The sequence below is a fragment of the Arachis ipaensis genome, chromosome B2, assembly GCF_059453495.1.
Source record: "Arachis ipaensis isolate K30076 ecotype BB chromosome B2, ASM5945349v1, whole genome shotgun sequence".
Lineage (NCBI taxonomy): Eukaryota > Viridiplantae > Streptophyta > Magnoliopsida > Fabales > Fabaceae > Arachis > Arachis ipaensis.
The window spans coordinates 12,239,672-12,261,500 of NC_142437.1; the positions used below are offsets into that span (position 1 = coordinate 12,239,672).

Here is a 21,829-nt window from a genome sequence, read left to right on the forward strand (position 1 = left end):
ATTTTATTCAATTTTATCCCTAAAATTTTTTATTCATTCAATATTCTCTCTAATATTTTCAATTTGTGTCAAGACTGTCTTTGGATGTTTTCAATTTTGTAATATTTTAGATAGAGTTAATATTCATAAGTAATTTCAACACAAAATTAAAAATGTTAGGGATAAAATTGAATAAAATTAAATATTAAAAATACTGTTAAATAAAATCACAAATATTGTGGACAAAATAAAAAAAAAAAATTAAACCACACAGTATATATGGTCTTAGACATGTAGTACATGATCCAAAAGTCCTAATAATAATTATTATTTTAACAAAAATGTTATTTGTACACTAAAATCAGTCACTAAAATCAGCCACCAATGTATTTGTATATAAATACATGTGTAATTTAATTCATTTTATTTATATTTCAGCATATATTTTATACTGGTGGCTGATTTTGGTGTACACGTAGCATAACTCTTATTTTAATGCAAACTATGTTGTAATTCGAGTAGAGATTTTTCAATCAAATTGCTTATTATAATAGCTCCCAAGAAAACTTTTTTTAGAAGATGTCAATTGCTTTTCATTTCACAATTCATACACGTTTCTTGTTACACAGGCATGCATGTAGAGGAGAAAGAAGATGTAGCCATGTAGGGCAACAAGCTAAGAACAAAAGCATGGCTAATCCAATTCCTTTACCTGATTTCTTGCAACAACGTGCCTTCGACTTCGCAGCTGACAAACTCACAAATGTGTGGAAGAAGCATGTAAGGAATCGGGTGGACTACGCATTGAACTGCCATAAGAAAGTTAAGAAGCTAGGAAATGTTGTGGATGAGCTCAAGAAGGATAGAAACAAGGTCCATGATAAAGCCGAGGAGGACGAAGGGCTTTATGGGAGAGAAGTATATCATGTTAAAGCATGGCTGCGTCAAGTAGATGGAATAATCTCTGAATATGGCAAGTTGAAAGATGAACACAGTAACCACGTTGTCATAAATCTGAAGAAAAGGTATCTCTGTAGCAAGAGGGCAGAAGAGATCAAAGAGTTAGTCATGGAGCTACAAAAAGAAAAGCAGGATAATATATCTTACTGGCAGCAGCAGCAGCAACAACAACAACAATGGCCATCCTCTGGATTCATGGGTGTTACATTTTCTGATTCTGATTATGTGAGTAGCAGTTTCATTTCTATGATATTCATATAGCGTTGTATGTATCTTAATTAATACTCGTATTGAATTTGTACTTGTGCATCATATGTAGATGGAATTTAAGTCGAGAAGGACTACAATGAAAAAGATTATGGCATCGCTAGAAGACTCGAATTCAAGATTGGTTGGTGTTTATGGGCCAGCTGGTATTGGGAAGACCACTTTGGTGATAAAGGCTGCCAAACAAGCTCAGGAAATTGACAAGTTGTTCGATATGGTGATCATGGTGAACGTGACAAAACGTCCTGATACAAAGAAGATTCAAGGCCAAATTGCTGAGATGCTAGGAATGAAATTGGAAGAGGAAAGTGAGGAAGCAAGAGCAACTAGCATACAAGAGAGGCTGAAGAATGAGAAGGATAACATCCTTATAATCCTGGATGATCTGTATGCCAAATTGGATCTGAATGCTTTGGGAATCCCGCTACAAACAAAAGAAGAATCTTCTGCCATTGTGGTTCACAACCAAAATCCTGAATTGGAGCAAAACTCTGGGAGGACTGATGATGATAAGAATAAGATGAAAGCAAAAACCTCCTTCGTCTATGGCTCTAGCAAGTTAAAAGAGCACAACAGGGGGTACAAGGTTTTATTGATTTCTGAGATGAGACAGGTATTAACTGAAATGGATGTGAAAGCAGCCTCTATTTTTTCTATAAACTTCTTAAATTCCAATGAGGCAGAGACATTGTTCAAGATGACAGCTGCAATAGCTGACAAAAATGTTGACGAACTAAAAAAGTATGCCCCTGATCAAATTGCCGAGAAGTGTAATGGTTTGCCTATGTTAATAGTGACAACTGCGAGGGCATTGAAGAACCAGAAGAACCACTTGGTTTGGAAGGATACCCTTGGAAAACTTGCAAAACTTGCAGCTGAAAATCCAAACGCAGCACCTGAGTATTCTACAAGGTTGAGTTATGGGCTTCTAGAAAATGAAGAGCTCAAGCTTACATTCTTGCTTTGTGCTCGTATGGATCACAATGCTTTGGTTGCTGATTTGGTGAAATATTGTATTGGTTTGGGCTTTCTTCAAGGCGTCTACTCAGTATGGGAAGTTAGAGACAAAGTACAAATGTTACTTGCAAAATTAAAAGATGCAGGTCTGTTGTCTAACAGTTATTCCAGCAATCGTTTCACAATGCAAAATCTTGTTCGCGATGCGGCTCTGTCAATATCATCTGAGGAGAGACATGTGTTCACGATGACCGAAGGAAAATTTGATGAATGGCCTAGTAAGGATGAACTGGAAAGATGCACTGTTATTTCCTTAAAACATTGTGACTTCATTAGAGGATTTTCCAATAGCCTAAAATGCCCTTCACTTAGTGTCTTTCATATTGAAAATAATGATCCATCTTTAGAAATACCAGATAGTTTCTTTCAAGAAATGAAAGAGCTTAGGGTGTTGATTTTGATTGGTGTCAATCTTTCATCATTGCCTTCATCAATTAAATGCCTCACAAATCTTAGGATGCTTTGTTTGGAGCAATGCATTCTAGGTGAGAAATTAGAACTCATAGGAGAGTTAAAGAATTTAAGAATACTTAGTTTTTCAGGATCCGACATTAGAATCTTGCCGGATAAACTAAGTCTTTTGTCTAAGCTACAAATCTTTGACATAAGTAATTGTTACAAGCTTAGAATAGTTCCATATTGTATAATGTCAAGTTTGACTAGACTAGAAGAGTTGTATATGAGAAACATTCCATTCCAATGGGAGGTTGATGATGGCAAACAGAAACACCAGATTAAAAATGCTAGTCTGTCTGTGTTAGGAGATTTGGATCAATTAACAAATCTAGACCTACAAATCCCAAGTGTCTCTTATTTGCCCAAGAATTTGTTCTTTGACAAGTTATACAGCTACAAGATTACCATTGGTTCTTCAATCAGATATTCAAAGCCTGATTTCCAGAGTCCAAATAAGTATGACTTGTCAAGATGTTTGGCAATATACCAAAAGGATGGCTTTGACATTCACTCCCATGAGGCAATCAAAATATTGTTTGAAAGAGTAGAAATTTTGTTGCTGGAAAAACTTAACAGTGTCAAAGATATTTTCTATGAACTGAATTTGCAAGGGTTTTCATATCTTAAACATTTAACCATTGCAAGAAATTGCAGTATTCAGTGTATCATCGGTCCAAAAAGAAGGGAGCATTATTTGGAGAATGCTTTTCCGAAATTGGAGTCATTGCATCTCTACAAGCTCAGGAAGATGGAGCAAATTTGCTCTCATCAATCATTCACAGAACCTTCCTTCAGTAAATTGAAAACCATAAAGATCGAGCTCTGTGGTATGTTGAAAAATGTTTTCCTAAGTTCTGTGGTTGGATTTCTAACTGCTCTTGAGACAATTGAAGTTTCTGAATGTAACTCTTTGAAAGAGATTGTTGTCATGGAAACAAATAATAGTAATGAAACAGAGCCTATTCTCAATCTTCCTAAACTACGTTCTTTGACACTACAATCTTTATCGAAGCTTATTGGATTCTATCCTATTTCATCTGAAGGAGATACCAAATCACTATTTCATCGTAAGGTATGTTCAAATTCGATTCTCTTGTGCATTTTGAATTTTGTTTCATAGTAGCTTGGAAGAATTGACTTTCTTTTTTCTCCAAGGAAGGAAATTAATTTGAGAAAATCAAATTCATATTGCTTTGCAGATAGAAGTTCCGAAGCTGGAGAGAATGGAGTTGTCTATGCTCGAAATCAACCACATATGGAGTGACCAAATATGGGCTACTTGCCATACTGTCAATCAAAGCAATTATCCTTTACAAAAGTTGAAAGAGTTGGGCAAGAAGTACCACACTATCAAACAAACTTATTCTCCCTTTCAAAACTTGATACACCTGGATGTGAATGGGTGTTGGAATTTAGAAAGTCTATGGTCTTTCTCTATTGCTAGACATTTGGTGAATCTTCAAAGCCTTTCTGTTACTGATTGTAACATGACCCACATCTTTCCCCAACATCAAGGTGGTGGAGAGGCTAAACCGAAGAAGGTATGTTAACCCCCCCCCCCCCTCCCCCCTTCTCTTTTTGTTTAATTAATTAGTTCTTGATAAAAAAAATTTAAGATGAATAATATCTTCTTGTTATCTGCTGGATTTCTTGTTCCTGAAAGTCCAAAATTGTCTTGTACTCTAGACCCTTGTAGTTGTAAGATGAATAATATCTTTTCTGTCATGTGAACAAAAATGCTTTACCTTCATCGATTCAAACTCATAATCCTACTTACAAACATTCATATTCCTTATTTTACCTTCATACATCCATACACCATCACATGAATTTCTATACCGCTTCATTCCATCACCCATTTAGCGATAACTTTGATGTGATTTGATTAGCTTGCTATTGTGAACCAAAAGGTAATGCAATTGAATTGTTTGGACGTGAAAGCAATACAGTATTCAGTATAGTTGCTAATTTGATTAGCTTGCTATTGTGAACCAAAAGCAGGATGGCATTTTTCCAAACTTGAAGACTGTGAAGCTGAGTAGCATCAAGAGTTTGTGTAAGATATGGAATTCTGATGAAGCTCCTGGAAATTCTTTTGGCAAACTGAACACTCTGATAATTGATAAGTGTGATGAATTGGTCAATGTAATTCCTCATTATATGGCTGAAAGATTGTCTAGTTTAAGTTGCTTGAGAGTTACGAACTGTTCATCAATCAAGGTTATATTTGAGGAAGCTGATGATGATAAAATACAAGATGCTGTATTGCAAGATATTCATTTAGAAGCACTCCCGAAACTGGAGCATGTATTCAAATGGAAGAAAGAAGTAAAATGGAGTGATCTCAAATTGCAAAAGATATGGGTGCATCATTGTGGAAGGTTGGAAAATATATTTTCAATTTCCGTAGTCAAGAATGTTAAAATAAAGATTGAAAGCCTTGAAAGTCTTGTGGTATCAGATTGCTCCCAATTAAGAGAAATAGTCGGCAAGGGAGAAGATGCTGTCATCAACTCAAGTAGTCCTATTCAATTTGAGTTTCCTAAATTGACTACTGTCAAGTTTTTTAAACTATCAAAATTCCAGAGTTTGTATTTATTGGGAGCTTTTGAATTAAGTTGTCCAACACTGAATGACCTATCTATTGAAAGTTGTGACTTGTTGGAACCATTTGAAGAAATCTCATCACATGCAAAAGTAAAGAATATCCTTTTTCCAGAAAATTCTGAAAAGGTAAAAGCTGGAGAAGTAAAAGCAAAAGAGGTAATAATAACAACTCTTTCAACTTTTAATAAGTTATATTCTAGCTAGATTAAAATGGAGCAAAGTTTATGGCATAAGAAGAATTAAACAAATTAAAACTGAGCAGCCAATGACAATGATGTGTATACATACATTTTCAAATATTTAGATAATTTATTGATTTTTCATTATTTATTTCATACAGGTAATCAATAACAAGTTAAAGTTCATGCAAATTGAATCACGACATATAGTAAGGTCATCAACTGGCTATGACTGCAGAAGGGACAACTTAGAAGAGCTTCAATTGTCTGGACTAAAGAATACTGATATTATATATTGTTTCCTTCATTGCAACCCTAACCTCAAGAGCTTATGCTTGAATGATTGTAGCTTTGAAAAATTGAAGCCTCGTGGAACAAGAAGGCTTGCTATTGGAGTTGTGCCAAAGTTGAAAAGCTTGACATTAACAAACAATCTTAATCTTGACAAGATCTGTTTTGAACAAGATGTAGTTCTTCAAAGGATAGAGTCGTTGGTTATAAAGAATTGTTCATGGTTGCGCACCGTAGCATCTTCGTCTGCGTCTCTCACTCACTTGACAATTCTAGAAGTGGTTGGCTGTCAGAAATTAAAATATGTGATGTTACTATCAACTGCCAAAAGCTTGAATCAACTCAAAACCATGAAGGTAATCAATTGTGAAAATCTAGAGGAAATTGTTTCAGAGAAAACACAAGGACAGGAAGAAAAAGAAAATGTAGGCACGGAGGTTCCCATCATTTTCAAACAATTGACAACTCTTGAGCTTGTGTCATTGGTGAGCCTTAATAGTTTCTGCAGCTCCAAGAATTGTGCCTTTAAATTCCCATCACTGGAGAATTTTATTGTGAGTGCATGCCCCAACATGAAAAATTTCTCTAAAAAGAATGTCGAGTGTGGGCCAAATTTGCAAAAATTATATTATGTGCATGACAAAGAGAAAAAGAGATGGTACTGGCACGAAGACAATATAGGATCTACAATAAGATACATATTTGACAATAAGGTAAGTCTTTTATGAAATTTCATTTTTTGTTATTAGTGGTTCCCTTTTCATTTCCTCATTTAATTAATAGTTAAGACATATATATTATTTCATTTTATTTTATTCTGTAACTTATTTTATTTTATTCGAACATGACTTTGTTTGAATTATTTGGACAAGACCTTATTATTAACATTTTTATTTAGGCAGTTCATTATTAAATGAAATATTCGAATAATGTAACAAGTATACTTCAATTTTTTTTTTTTTTTGTTCTAGTAAACTTTCGAGTTGCATTTTATGTTAGTGGTTGGTTGCACTTATATCTCTAACTATTTGACTTAAGCTAATAGGAAAAACTTTTCCATGAATAGTCATGCATTTGGATTGCATGAAATAAATTATAATTGTGATAACTAATTTTGCATTATTCACAGAAATTTTTTGAAGGCATGAATCAGCTATGGGTTTCCGATTCTGGTAAAGATCTTCTAAAATCAATCTGGCTAAGTAAAGAAGATCTCCTAAAAGATTGGTTTTCCGGTTTAAAAACTCTGGAGCTATATTGCTGGGATGCATCTAAAACGCATGCAATTCCGTCAAATGTCCTCTGTTCTTTGAAGAGCTTACAAGAACTTGAAGTGTGGGGATGCGAGAGAATAGAAAGCATTTTTGAGATGGATGACACTAAGAGCTGGGAATCATCATTCCAACTGAAGAAGCTATATTTACATCATCTACGAAGTCTGAAGAGTGTGTGGCAACATGACAAAGGAGAAATCCTTCTAGGCTTTCAAAATTTGCAGCAGGTCACTATCAATGTTTGTAGTAAACTGACAAGTGTGTTTCCTTCTGTTTTGGCCAAAGATCTTAAAAGGCTCGAGGAACTCCATATAAGCTATTGTGATGAGTTGCAAGAAATTGTTGGAAAAGATCAAGAGGAAGCAGTGGAAGGATCAGAAACGTTTAAGTTTCCTCGTTTAACCACATTGAAACTATCAGAGTTGCCACAACTAAGTGACTTTACGTCTGGAAGATTGACTCTGGAGTGCCTCGAGTTAAAGCATCTGCAGCTGTTTCCGAACCAACAACAAAAATATCCCCAGGTAATTAGCATTTGGCAAGTGCATGTGGTATATATACATTCTTTGTTCTCTTATATGTTTTGTTTCTTATCATTTGCGTTGCCTTAATTCATTAATAGGGCGGTATTTTCAAGGTGGAGAAGTTGTGGCTCAATCCAAATCGCACTTGGGCGAAGCAGTTTATGAATCAAGGCGGCATTAATCACTATTTAAATGAACTTTACCTTTGGTACTTTGGTTACAATGATGATGGAGAGAACTCTATTTCACCATTTGAGATACTTGCTGACAAGATGCTTCCCAAATTAGAGATTATTCATATATATGGGAACAAACATTGCAAAACCATGAATATTCCCAAAGAAGCGGGTGAGAGGATGCTTGACTTGAAAGAATTGAAGTTGTCGTCACTAGATGAGCTGAACTCCATTAGTGGGCTAGAGTACTTGTTAAAGCTGCGGCTATTGGAGGTTTCTCGTTGTCATAACTTGACAACAGGATTAGTATTACATTCATACTCCAATCTAAAAGAATTGCATATAAAAAGCTGTAATGGATTGAAGTGTTTATTGACATCCTCAGCAGCAAAAATGCTAATACACCTTGAGGAGTTGAGAGTTGAATGGTGTGACTCATTGAAAGAAATAGTGGGAAAAGAAGAAGAAAGTGGGACGGAAGACATTATTGAATTTAAGCGCCTACACAGGATAACTCTTGAATTTATATATACCCTGGAATGCTTTTATTCAGGGAATGCCACACTGCAGTTTCCCTCTTTGATTCGGCTGGACATACTAGGCTGCCCCAAGATGAAAATTTTCTCTCAAACAGAAATACATGTGAAACCACCATTTCAAGTTATTTACTCCAATGATGAAGTTGATAGATTGTTCTTCGATGATCTAAACGTAGCTGTTGCATGCCAGTTTCTACAAGAGGTAAAAACTTTTGAATCTATTTCCATCAAAGTTTCTTTTTTTTTTTTTTTTTTTAAATTCAAGATTTGTTTTCTTTCCAAATCTAGCCAATAACCATTGATCTCTTACAATAATGGGGCCATTGCTTCTATAATAGTAGTAGTAGTAGTTTGACTTTAAATAACTTTGAATATTACTACAGCGCAGAACATTTTATGTTTCTTACATGGTCAAAAAGACTAGCTAGATCCTTGAGTTCATGACGTATATATAACTTTTTAAAAAAACTCATGCATGTGATTTTTTTTGTTGTAGTATTTATTTGGATAAAAAAAAATTTAATTAAAAAAGATTTTTTTTAATTTTTTAGTATTTGATAAATTTTTAATAGTAAAATTAAAAGTATTAAAAAATTAAAAAATAATTTTTTTAAAAAACTACAATTTACATTTTTTTTTAGATTTTTTTCTTAAAAAAAAGAAATATTTTTTACATAATAAATGAATAAACATAAAATTATTTTTATTTTTATAAAAAAAATTTTTAAAAAAAGATCATTTAAAAAAATATCTTTTCTAAAAATGGCGTGCAAACAAATTATGTAAGACAATCTTATACTATATAGTGATGTTAAACAATATAATATTATAATGGGTTTAATTACTCTGTTGGTTCTTATAATTTCGTGAAATTTTCAATTAGGTCTTTATACTTTTTTTTTTAATTGAGTCCCTGTACTATTTTTTTTTTCAATTAAGTCTTTTTTAGTAGTAATTGGCTTAATTTTATAGGGACCTAACTAAAAAAAAATTGGTATATAGACCTAAATAAAAGGAAAAAAAAGTGTAGGGACCCAATTAAAAAAAAAATTGGTGTAAAGACTCAATTAAAAGAAAAAAAAGTATAAAGATCTAATTAAAAATTTTGCAAAACTATAGGGACCAATAGAATAATAATTAAACCTATTATAATGTCTTGCACTAATTTTCCATTTTCATTATGTATTTAAGATGACCCGACCGTATTATATATATATATGGAGAAAATTATTACTTGGCGCCAATAAAAAATATAAGTACGTATGACTATTTCTCAATGCATGTTAAATATAAATTAATTAAAAAATTTAGCACATACAAATAAATGATAGGTCAAAAATAAATTATGCATGTTTTCTTTGAATAATGACTTTCAAACTAATTTTAATATTTCACTTTGGTTATATACAAAATAAATTTAGTTAGGATTATTTACCACGCTCAACTAATTTAACCTAATCCTATTTAATCTATTATATATTTATTATTTATAAATTTATCTAATGTAAAATATAAAAAGGCGCATACAAGACTAGTGAAATGGGTGAGGCACTACAACTGAAGCGCAGAATAGGTGACCTCAAAAGAAATTTATTAATAAAATAAAAATTTTAAATATAAATAAAAAGAGAAACATGAGGAAATAAATGAGGATAGTAAGGGAAAGGTTAAGGTGTGAATTTACCAAAATAAAAAAAGGAGCTAAGTGGCATAAAAAGAAAATTTTCAACCAAATTTAAGATTTACTATATAAAATTTTTTGTTTAGTGAATGAAATAAAAAAAATAAAAAGATAAATTTATATTAAAATAAAAAATATTTGATATTTTTGTGATATGCCATTAAATAAAATTTTCCAATAAAATTTAATATTTATAAAAATATATTGTGAGAAAGATTTAGAAATAAAGAATAATATATAATATTTTGTATATTCAATTATTTAAGGGTACTTTTATTTAATAATATAATTTTAAACGTTAGTAAGATTTATTTTTATATTAATATGCATTCCTTTTGTTTTGAAATTATCATAAAACAAAGAGATTACATTATAGTATGTAAGTGTATATTAGTATATACATACTCCATTGTTACTTTAATATTAATTACTTTAACTTTTTCGTTCTTTTATTTTGTTTCATACTATTTTTCATTCTCATTTTTCTATCCTAATATATAACTAAATTCTTCATTAATAAGTTCATTTAGAATTACTCAACTACTATCTTTCTTTTTTTACTAATTAAATGTTATTTAGTAAATTTTTTTAGATTGATTTTAGGTTTCCTAATAACCTGACATATCATCTAGCCAAAGTAAGAGATAAAAAAGAATAAGTGAAGCATATTTTTGAAAACAAAAATACTATCAATACATGAGGAATGTTAGGGGGCAGCAACTTTTGTGATTTGTAGCCATCAAATAACCATCAATGATAGTTTTAATGGTATGAGATTGGTGTGAGATTTCATCTAATAGCTCATTTTTTTTACTGGTTATATGCTGGCCAGAATTTAATAAAGTTGCTGTCCCCTAGATTTTTTCTTAATACATAATATATAACTCAGTGACATCTAAATAAAAATACAATTGTTACTGATTAATTTTGTATGTATGTAGGTTTTTTTAATTGACAAAACAAAATAAAAAGAAAACATATATTAATTGTTAACAAAATGCAAATATCAAAATGATATTTACTCTAACTCTCTAAGGTTAAATGTATGACGGTGTTTTGATAAATTTTTATATGTTCAATCTTAAAAGCATATTTAATTCATGTTATTACAACTATTTATTTTTAGGTTTTGTACTATTTTTTATATTATAAATGTCTTTAAAATATATATTAAATATGACATACTTACAAGAAAGATACAAGCTTTATCACAACCAAAAAACGGACCACTTATTTTTATACCGTTTATATTGATATAAATTCTAGAAAAGAAAACTTTTTGACAAAACTATTAATGCAAGCATATAAATGTTTAATTTGTATATAGGCATTTCGTAAGGAGATTAGCATATACATAATATTAATCACGTGTTATACATGTAATTCAGATCTAAAAATTTTTATTATGTGCGAGTTTGAAATATTTTTTGTAAAAAGTTAAACACTTGATTATATTTAACTAATTGGTGAATAGTTTTATTTTGCAGTAATTTTAACATTGAGGGACAGTATGGAAAAAAAAAAGGAATTAAATAACAGAAACCGTAAAATGAATTAATCAGAATTTTAGTAACAAGATACACTTTTTAACAAATAATAAGGCTTATTTTTAAACACTCAAATAAAAATATTATACTCCCTTTTAACTAAATAAATTTTAGTTTTTTTATTTATTATTATTTATATTAATAATTTAAATTTAAAATTTAAAATTTAAGATTTACAATTCGAAAAATATTGTATTTTTTATTATTTTTTTTAGAGTGCATGAGAATTCGTCAATAATAACTAAATTTAAGTTTGTGTATTACATTGAAAAACATTATGTGTTGTTCGTTGTCAAGAATCACTTGTCATTCTCTAATTAATAATAATAACACAATATCAACAAAGTCTTATTTCTAATTGATAATGCTACACTTTTATTATCATATGTTATTTCTAAATTATTCTTAATAAAAAATTATAAAAAATAAAATAATAAAAATAAAGGATAATATAAAAATTAACACACAAAAAAGAGTGATATTATCATTTTGGAAGACGATAGAGACTTAATTTGAGAAATCATTTACTTTTCACAAATAACTTTACCAAATTGACTTTTGAAAGATATATTTGTAAAAATTATAGCATTTATATTTGATAAACTAAATTAAAAATGACTTCAATAAATACAAATAATAATTATATTTAATAAAACAGTTTTAAAAATTTAAAATGATCATAATATATATAAAAATAAAGAAAATTTTGATTGTAAATAAAATTTGGCATATAGCAATAATTTAATCAAGAATAAATATAAATATTTATTAATATATAAAATTATATTAAAGACTTTTTAATTTCAATAAATACAAAATAAATTTAAAAAACACTTCAAAAAGTATTTCCAATTTTTTAAAACTAAAAGTATAAATATACAATTATTTTGATTTATCAAATACAAAATAAACTACTATGACTTTTTAAAAAGTTTAACAAAGCAAGCTAACATCACTCTTCTATATTATGTTACTCTACAATATTTTTTGATAGCATATCTCAAATATTCAACTAAAAGAATTATTATTTTTTAATATAAAAGAAATATATAAATACTTTTAATTCGAGATATTGGATACCAGAATAAAGAAATAGAATAATGCAACTAAAATACTATAATTATTTTTAGACAATAATACAATATGAAAAGCCAAACATAAAGAAGTGCAACAGGTGATGTATGATGAAAATACCTTTAACAAATTTTCAATAATTTGGATTTATATTAATAGAAAAATATTTTAATTTAATAAAATTTTTCATTAGAAAATGAGATAAAAAATAAGAAATAATAAATAAAAAGATATATCATAAAAATTTAATTGAGATAACTAAATAATTATTATTTAAGTATGTTCAATTATTTAAAATTATTTTTATTTACCTATTATTTTAAGCATTATTAGATTATATTCATTTTTATGGTTTTTTTTATTTAGATAATTATTTTTATTAAATTTTTGTTCCATAATATCTCTTACTTTTAACTTTCTAGGCTGATATATGTTTTTTATTTTTTTTATTTTTTGTACAAGTATATTAAAATAAATATATGACGTATCTTCTTCTAATCTATTTATTTCTTTTTTTTTTCACCATTTTAAAACTTTTTTCATGATATCACTCTCATTTTTCTAAATGCCATTAAATTGTCATCAATTGTATTTTTATTAATCAATAAATGCATTTATTTAGAGTAATATATAAAAAGGATGTATCGAGTATAATTTTTTAAAATCGACGAAGATAAATTTTTATATGTTTTTAACATTGCATTTGATTTATGCTATTACAACTATTATATATATATATATATGTTCGTACTGCTTTTTTATAATATAAATTAACGTAAGTGGCTATAAATGTCTCTAATTATTTTTTTTATTATATCTATTTTCCTGACATAACAAAACTCAGAGACGTCTTGATCTTGGCAATCACTCAGCGCTAAAAGATTTATGGCTTGATAAAGTGCATATCTTAGGAAAGAGCTACTCCTTTGGTTTTAAATTGAAAAGTCTGGTGGTGGAAGGGTGTGATGAATTCTTTACAACCACAATACTACCTTCTCATTTACTTCCCTTCTTCAGTCGATTACAAGAGTTGGTGGTGCGGGGATGCAATTCTGTTGAGACCATATTTAAAGTCAAAGATACACAACCAGATATTGTTATTCCTTTGAAGAAATTGACTTTGAAGAAACTTCCAAATCTGAGGCATGTTTGGAACAAGGATTCTGAAGGAAAGCTCAGTCTTCCCAAACTGGAGGAGGTTATTGTTGATGAATGTGCAAGCTTAAAATCCTTGTTCCCAGAATCAGTTAACATACAGAGGTTAGAAGTGAAGAATTGTGAGAAGTTAGTTAAAATTATCACAAGAAATGAACTAGCCAAAGAAGAAGAAGCAAATAAACAGGTTAATATCTTCTCCAAGCTATCTTGTCTAAAGCTGTGGAATTTGCCAAATCTGAGCTACATTTATCATGGAATGAAAGACTCTGAATTTTCATTATCAAATGCATTACTACCTTGGCATATGCTACCTTCCCTTCATAAATTGGAAGAGTTGGTGGTTGGAAATTGTGGTTCCTTTGAGACAATATTTGATGTGAAAGATGCTCCAACAAATGATGTGGAAGATACAAACATAATTTCTGTTGAGGTCATATTCGAAGTCAAAGATACACTAATAGAAATTCCTTTGAAGAAATTGACTTTGGAGCATCTGCCAACTTTAAGCCATATTTGGAACAAGGATCTTAAAGGAAGTAGTCTCAGCTTTCTATGTCTGGAGGAAGTGGTTGTGAATGGATGTAAAAGCCTCACAAGCTTGTTGTCAGAATCATTGACCATGTCTAACATAAAAAAGATAGATGTGAAAAACTGTGAGAAATTGGTTGAAATTGTTATAAAAGATGAAGCAGACAATAAAAAAACAAATAAGGAGCTTACTATGTTTCCTAAGCTAACTTTATTGACTCTGCACAATTTGCCAAATCTTACATATATTTATGCTGGAATGGAAATTCTAAATTTGTCCGAGTTAAGAGAGTTGGATATTTCTCATTGTAAATTTGCAATAGATTCCACTGCAAAGGTACGAAAGCTCCTACCTTAAAATTATTCGTAACTTTCTAATTTTGTTAGATTTAATTATATATGATATGTTTATTTCTCCGTAGAATATATACTTTTGAGGAAAGTGCATTTTATTTATCACAATAAACAGCTCATTTTTATTTTGTTTGTTAATAACTTAATATATCTCTCGTGCACCAATCCAAGTCTTTTAAATAATTTATAATGAGTCACCAAAAAAAAAAAATCATTCATACTGAGCCAAATGCATATATCTAATATTAGAAAATACAAGCAGCTTTTGCCATTTCTAGTCTCTTGCTTGTATATGTGGTAATAGCTTATATGCACATCTAAGAGTCAATTTAAAAATTGCATGCTGAACATATAAAATTGCATATGCATATATCGATTTATATTAATAACCTGTTATACGTAATAATGTTAGATATTCGTTTCAAAAATTCGTTAACATAGTTTATTTTTTTGTCAAAAAAATATTTTAGTCTTAAAAAAAATATACAATACTAAATTTATTTTAATTCTTTTATGATATTACTTAAAGAAATTAATACTTCTGTCTTTCTTTTAAAAATAAGCTTATTGAGAAAATTTAATTCCATTAATTTATTGTTCTCGTATGTTTTAAGTATAATGTCAAATAATATTTTTAAAATTATCTACAATAAATCTAGTTTGACAATGAACTCAAAAGAATTGATTCTTATTTTAAGTTTAGGATTGAATTAAGAGTATCTAAAAATTTTAAATAAAGAGACTGAAAATAGTGAGTTAATATTTTATTTAAAAAATATTCAACTATTTTATAATAGACTTTGTCACAATAATACCTTTTTATAACTAAAAAAAAAAATGCCAAATTCTTTATTAAATTTGCTATTTACTGTTGAACAAAATGATTTTTTTATTTAAAATATTTTTAAATTCAATTGTCATGTGAAATCTTTTTTTATTTATATCAAAAGCTATATTGATCGAGTAAAATCACATTTTTTTTCCCAAACAATTGATGTTTTCTTCATCATCAAGAAGAGTAGTTTTTTAAGACATGTTTATCTTATAAGCTTCTGCATGCTTCATTTATTTCATTTTATTTAGAATACTTTACGCATTTTGCAATATTTCAAACATAGAGGGAGTAAATTATGTTCACATGTCATGATGGCCATGTGTTGTCCTTCTTATTAACTTTGAATCCGATGGAGCAGGTTTTTACCCCTCACTTAGAGCGACTGTCAATAGACATGGAAGGTGTGATGATGCTTGACAGAGGACTGCTTCATTTGGACCCCGAAAACATAAAATATGTGAGATTGCAGGGCTTTAATGATATTCATGACTCAGATGCCGCATCTGCCTTTAATTTCTTCCCAAATAAGGTGCCACTTCCCAATATTCAAATCCTTGTGGTGGCCGACAGTGCTTTCAAAGAGATATTCCCCTTACAAAAGCCTGATGAGATTATTCATTCAGAGCTTCTTGTTCGAGAATTGGAGTTGAGGAATCTGCACAAGCTTGAATCCATTGGATTACAGCACACCTGGGTGGCCTCCTCTAATCTCACATCGCTGAAAGTTGAGGGTTGTGCATCTTTGAAGTATTTGTTCACTTCTTCAGCCGCCAAATGTCTTGTTCAACTTGAACAGTTGCACATATCCAACTGTGAAGCACTCGAAAGTTTAATCGTGGATTATCAACCACATAATGATGATCATGATGTCATCATATTCAAAAAGCTTGAGAAACTGTCTCTTAGCCAAATACCAAAACTTGAGAACTTTTACACTGGACAATCAACTTTGAATTTCCCATCTTTGGAGGAAGTGGAGGTTACTGAATGCAACAGATTGGAGTACATGTTCACATTCTCAACTGCCAAAAGCTTGAAAAGTTTGAATGAGATGAAGATCTCCAAATGTGAGTCATTGGAAACAGTAGTTTTGGCAACACAAAAAGGGGACAAATCACAAGATCTCACATTCTCAGACTTCACATATCTGTCTCTAAGCGAATCGCCAAAACTTGGAAGCTTTTTCACGGGAAAGTCAACTCTGAAATTCCAAGCATACTTGTACATTGAGATCAGTCAATGCAAGATCATGAAAACTTTCTCACATGGTGACGTGGAAGCACCTAAATTAAAGATGGTGAAGATAGATGGAGTGAGTTGCTGGATAGATAATCTAAATGCTGCAGTGAGTCAACAATTTGAAAAACGATCCACGCAGCATTGATGAGTTAATTAGTACAATTATAATTTAACATGTAAGTTAGTTCCTCTATCTGCTAAATTTGCATCATCTTTTACTTTTCATGTTACGCAATGCACCAAAACAATGGAAAAAGTTTTTGTTTGGAATGTCATTTGATTTGCTCCCTCCATATTCGGTTATATTAATTTTTGATATTGCTCATTTTATTATCCAATTCTTGTCCTTTGTGAGAATTTAATAAATTAAAGAATGGTATAGTTAATGTAACTTGAGTTAACTAGCTCTTGTATATAAATTCTTGCAGGAAATTTGTTGCTTGCTAAGGGAAGCTTATTTTCAATGCATTTGTTACCACTTACCAGTTAGCCTTGCAAAACTAGTAGTCTAATCAAGGAGCAATGGACAAATAAATAAGGATGGTTGGTAAGTTTTTTATTTTATTGTGAGAAAATAAATAAAATGATGCAGTTACATATTTCTTTTTGCTACAGGAAAGTTTTACTCTAATAAGTTTGGGTAACATTGTAACAATCATTCAACTCAAATTTTGAAGAGTTTGTTTTTTTCAACCTATAATTTTTTTAACTTCAACCAATATCTAACACAATTGTTTTATGAACTTTTATTTTTAAGGTTCTATGGAACACCAATTGCAGCAATTAAGAGGATATAAGTGGATCCCATCATGGCAACAAATATTTATTTCTGTTTGAGTAGTGTGGTGTGGTGTGCATGATATGAATAAGTTCCCTGTATCACTATGCAGGAAGAAGTGTGTGGTTGCCTTTTAAGTGGCACAGTTATAAACTAAGTGTGTTTTATCAATAAAATTATATCTTGTATTTTATACAAGATATAATGTGTGTATGCTTTGTAATTTATTGAGAACACTAGTTTATTTTTATGTATGATAGTGAATTGTGGGTGGGAGTGGATCCTCTTCAGAAAAAAACTGGATGCTGTGAAGTGTTGAATCTAATCTTTCATTGTTTTCTCTCTTTTATTTAATTTTAATCCCACTTATAGAATTAAAGGTAAGAGATCACATTTTATTCTCTCAAGTATTTTTTTTTACTGGAGATGATCCATTTTCATTGTGGGTATATCTAAATGAGCACAATAATTATGTGCTTATTGGATATGCCATACTTATATAGACCATTAGATTTTATTAAATAAAAATCAAAGGCTAATATGAAAGAAGAGCATTGATGGACTCTAATAAATACAAAATATCCTAATACATAAATAAATACTTTAAATGGCAATACTTTAATACACAATATTTTAAATGACAACAAAATCTTTTATTCTTAAATAATTAAATAAAAAACATATAAATACAAAAATATGAGTATTCTTTATTTAATAAGATTATTTATTATGCAAAAAACTTTTATAATAGTGAAAATTATATTAAAATAAAATTTTAAATTGAAACATAAAAATATAAAATAATTAAAATTTTATTTTATATTAATTGACAAATAATTATATTATTATATTCAAAATTTATTATATAATATAATAAATATTTTATTATATAATATAATTTTTTATCAAAATATTTCAAAAATATAATTTATTTAAAATATTATATATAATATAGGACAAAAAACTAAAATAAGCCAAGGTGAGTATTTATTTATACAAATCCACCAAAGCCAAATCTGATTCATGTATCAACCAAAACACGTTTATATGTAGTTCGAATCAGGTAAGTTCAAACTGCATTTACATATAACACAATTGCACACTCATACTAATTCGAATCAACCTGATTCGAATTACATCCATGCACGCGTTCCCAAGTAATTCGAATTGGATTGATTCGAATTATTTATGGTATAATTTGAATTATGCTGTTAAAAAATTAATAATTTATTAAAAAAATTTATTAAAAAAATTACTAAAAAATTAAAAAATATATATTTTATTTCATACATTAAAAAAAAGCTATCAAAATATTTAATTACGAATCTTCTTTAAAATATTAATGAGCTATCAATTCGAATTTCATACAATACTCTTTTGTTCATTAATAGCTCAGGAATATTTTTTAAAAAAATTTTTAAATAAATTTATTTAAATTATACTAAAAAAAATATTTTATTCTATGCAAAATAATTTTTAAAAAAATGGCTTAAAAAATGTTAGGAGTACTATAAAAATTTGTAATGTTCTAATGACTTAAGTAAATACATGCATGTACTCAAATTTTAAATAAAATACTCTAGATAGCCAATAATAATTTAGAAATTAAAAAAAATATTTTATTCCATACGAAATAATTAAAAAATATATTTTATTCTATACAGAATAATTTCAAAAAAATGGCTTAAAAGATGTTATGAGTATTATAAAAGTTTGTAATATTCTAGTAATTTAAGTAAATACATGATAAAAATATATTTTCTTTAATTTCTAAATTATTATTGACTATGTAGAGTATTTTTTTAATGTCCTACGTCATTAGGACATTACAAATTTTTATAGTACTCCTAACATCTTTTAAGCCACTTTTTAAATAAATTTATTAAAAAATATTCATGAACTATCAACAATAGGCAGAAGAGAATATTGTATAGAATTCGAATTACTCACCATATAATTTGAATCAGAGTGATTTGAACTTCCCTATGGTAATTCGAATCATGTAATATCTCACCATATAATTTAAATAATTTTATTAGAAAATCATCATGAATATTTTTTAATAAATTTATTTAAATTATACCACAAAAAAATATTTTATTCTATGCAAAATAATTTAAATCATGGCTTAAAAGATGTTAGGAGTGCTATAAAAATTTGTAATGTCCTAATGACTTAGGACATTAAAAAAATACTCTACATAGTCAATAATAATTTAGAAATTAAAAAAAAATATTTTTATCGTGTATTTACTTAAATCACTAAAATATTACAAACTTTTATAATACTCATAACATCTTTTAAGTCATTTATTTAAAATTATTCTGTATAGAGTAAAATATATTTTTTAATTATTTTGTATGGAATAAAATATTTTTTTAATTTCTAAATTATTATTGACTATCTAGAGTATTTTATTTAAAATTTGAGTACATGCATGTATTTACCTAAGTCATTAGAACATTACAAATTTTTATAGTACTCCTAATATTTTTTAAGCCATTTTTTTAAAAATTGTTTTGCATAGAATAAAATATTTTTTGTACTATAATTTAAATAAATTTATTAAAAAAAAATTTTAAAAAATATTTCTGAGCTATTAAAAATGGACAAAAGAGTATTGTATGGAATTCGAATTGATAGCTCATTAATATTTTAAAGAAGTCTCTAATTAAATATTTTGTTAGCTTTTTTTAATGTATGAAATAAAATATATATTTTTTAATTTTTTAGTAATTTTTTTAATAAATTATTAATTTTTTTTAATAATTTTTTTAAATAAATTATTAATTTTTTAACAGCATAATTCAAATTATACCATGAATAATTCGAATAAGTCCAATTCGAAATACTTGAGAACGCGTGCATGGGTGTAATTCGAATCAGATTGATTCGAATTAGTGTGAGTGTGCAACTGTGTATAATTCGAATTAACATGATTCGAATTATATTTAAATGCAGTTCGAACTTACTTGATTCGAACTATATATAAACGTGTTTTGGTTGATACATGAACTAGATTTGGTTTTGGCGAATTTGTGTAAATAAATACTCATCTTGGCTTATTTTAGTTTTTTGCCCTAATATAAGTAAATATATAATGTGATAGGTATGTATTTAAAAGGGTAAAAAACTTATATGTGCCAAGGGGTTTAAAATTACCCAAATAAGCCAAATGAAATTCTGATACATCAATCCACCAAAGAGCAAATATATGTAATTCGAATCAATACAATTCGAATTAGTTTTCAACGTAATTCGAATTGATATAACTCGAATTACTCGAAAAAATTGGCAACACGTAATTCGAATCAATATGTAACGAATTATTCCCAACCATTGCGTACAAGTAATTCGAATCAACTTAGAACGAATTATAAAAGCATAATTCGAATCGTCTCAATTCGAATTAGTAGGAACACGTGAGTAGGAGGAAGTTCGAATCAAATTGATTCGAATTACTCACATTTTGAATCAAATGGCTAATTACACATTGTACAATAAGATACTAGAAAAAATACTATATAATGTAAAAAATATATACTAAAAGAAGTATAAAACAAGATTATAGTAAATTAATTTTAGTATAAAATTATTAAATATAAATTAATTTTAACTCCTATTAGTACATTGAATTAAAAATAACATATAAAAATGTACTTGTATTTATTAAATTTTAATAACATAAAAATTTAATGACTTTTTAAATATTTTTTTTATAATAGGAGTACATTTTTATATACTTTAAATACTTTGTATAAAAATGTACTTGTATTTATCATACAAAAATAAAGTGTTGTGCCAATATAATAATATTATAATATTTTAAATCAATTTTTTTCTAGGATTTTAGATTAAAAGCAGCACATGAAAAAGTATTATTGGTATTTTAAAGCTAATTTAATTAAAAAAAGATAGAATTGTATTTTTTAGGATTTTATGTACATAATTAGGCTAATTTTTTTTAATATTGATCAAAGATGTGTGTTACACTATGTTATTTGATTTTAGGTAAGTTTTACTCTACTATATTTTTTTTTTACTTTTCAAAAGACACAAATCTAAAAAATTTTATAAATTAATTTAAAAGAAAATATCATTGACGTTTTATAAAATTTTATAATTCAAAAGACACAAATCTAAAAAATTTTATAAAACGTCAATGATATTTTCTTTTAACTTAATTTATAAATTTTTTAGATTTGTGTCTTTTGAAAAGTAAAAAAAAAAATATAGTAGAGTAAAACTTACCTGAAACTAAATAACATAGTGTAACACACATCTTTAATCAATATTAAAAAAAATTAGCCTAATTATGTACATAAAATTCTAAAAAATACAGTTCTATCCTTTTTAATTAAGTTAG

The 21,829-nt window shown here is 28.2% G+C and overlaps 1 protein-coding gene across 3 annotated transcripts in view; it reads left to right on the forward strand.

Moving 5' to 3' along the window:
• Positions 1–17,822, forward strand: part of LOC107624968 (uncharacterized) — a 31,617-nt gene extending 13,795 nt beyond the window's left edge. For 2 of the 3 annotated variants that reach the window (XM_021112872.2, XM_088504832.1), the window contains 11 exons: positions 609–1,164; positions 1,259–3,751; positions 3,879–4,220; positions 4,678–5,442; positions 5,627–6,469; positions 6,886–7,554; positions 7,653–8,471; positions 13,416–14,594; positions 15,805–16,861; positions 17,114–17,232; positions 17,443–17,822. In XM_021112872.2, the coding sequence (XP_020968531.2) occupies positions 670–1,164; positions 1,259–3,751; positions 3,879–4,220; positions 4,678–5,442; positions 5,627–6,469; positions 6,886–7,554; positions 7,653–8,471; positions 13,416–14,594; positions 15,805–16,830 (8,631 nt within the window). In that variant the 5' untranslated portion in view covers positions 609–669 and the 3' untranslated portion in view covers positions 16,831–16,861; positions 17,114–17,232; positions 17,443–17,822. The remainder of the gene's footprint in view (positions 1–608; positions 1,165–1,258; positions 3,752–3,878; positions 4,221–4,677; positions 5,443–5,626; positions 6,470–6,885; positions 7,555–7,652; positions 8,472–13,415; positions 14,595–15,804; positions 16,862–17,113; positions 17,233–17,442) is intronic. The other variant, XM_088504833.1, reaches the window with a different exon arrangement.
• The last annotated feature ends 4,007 nt before the right edge of the window (positions 17,823–21,829 follow it).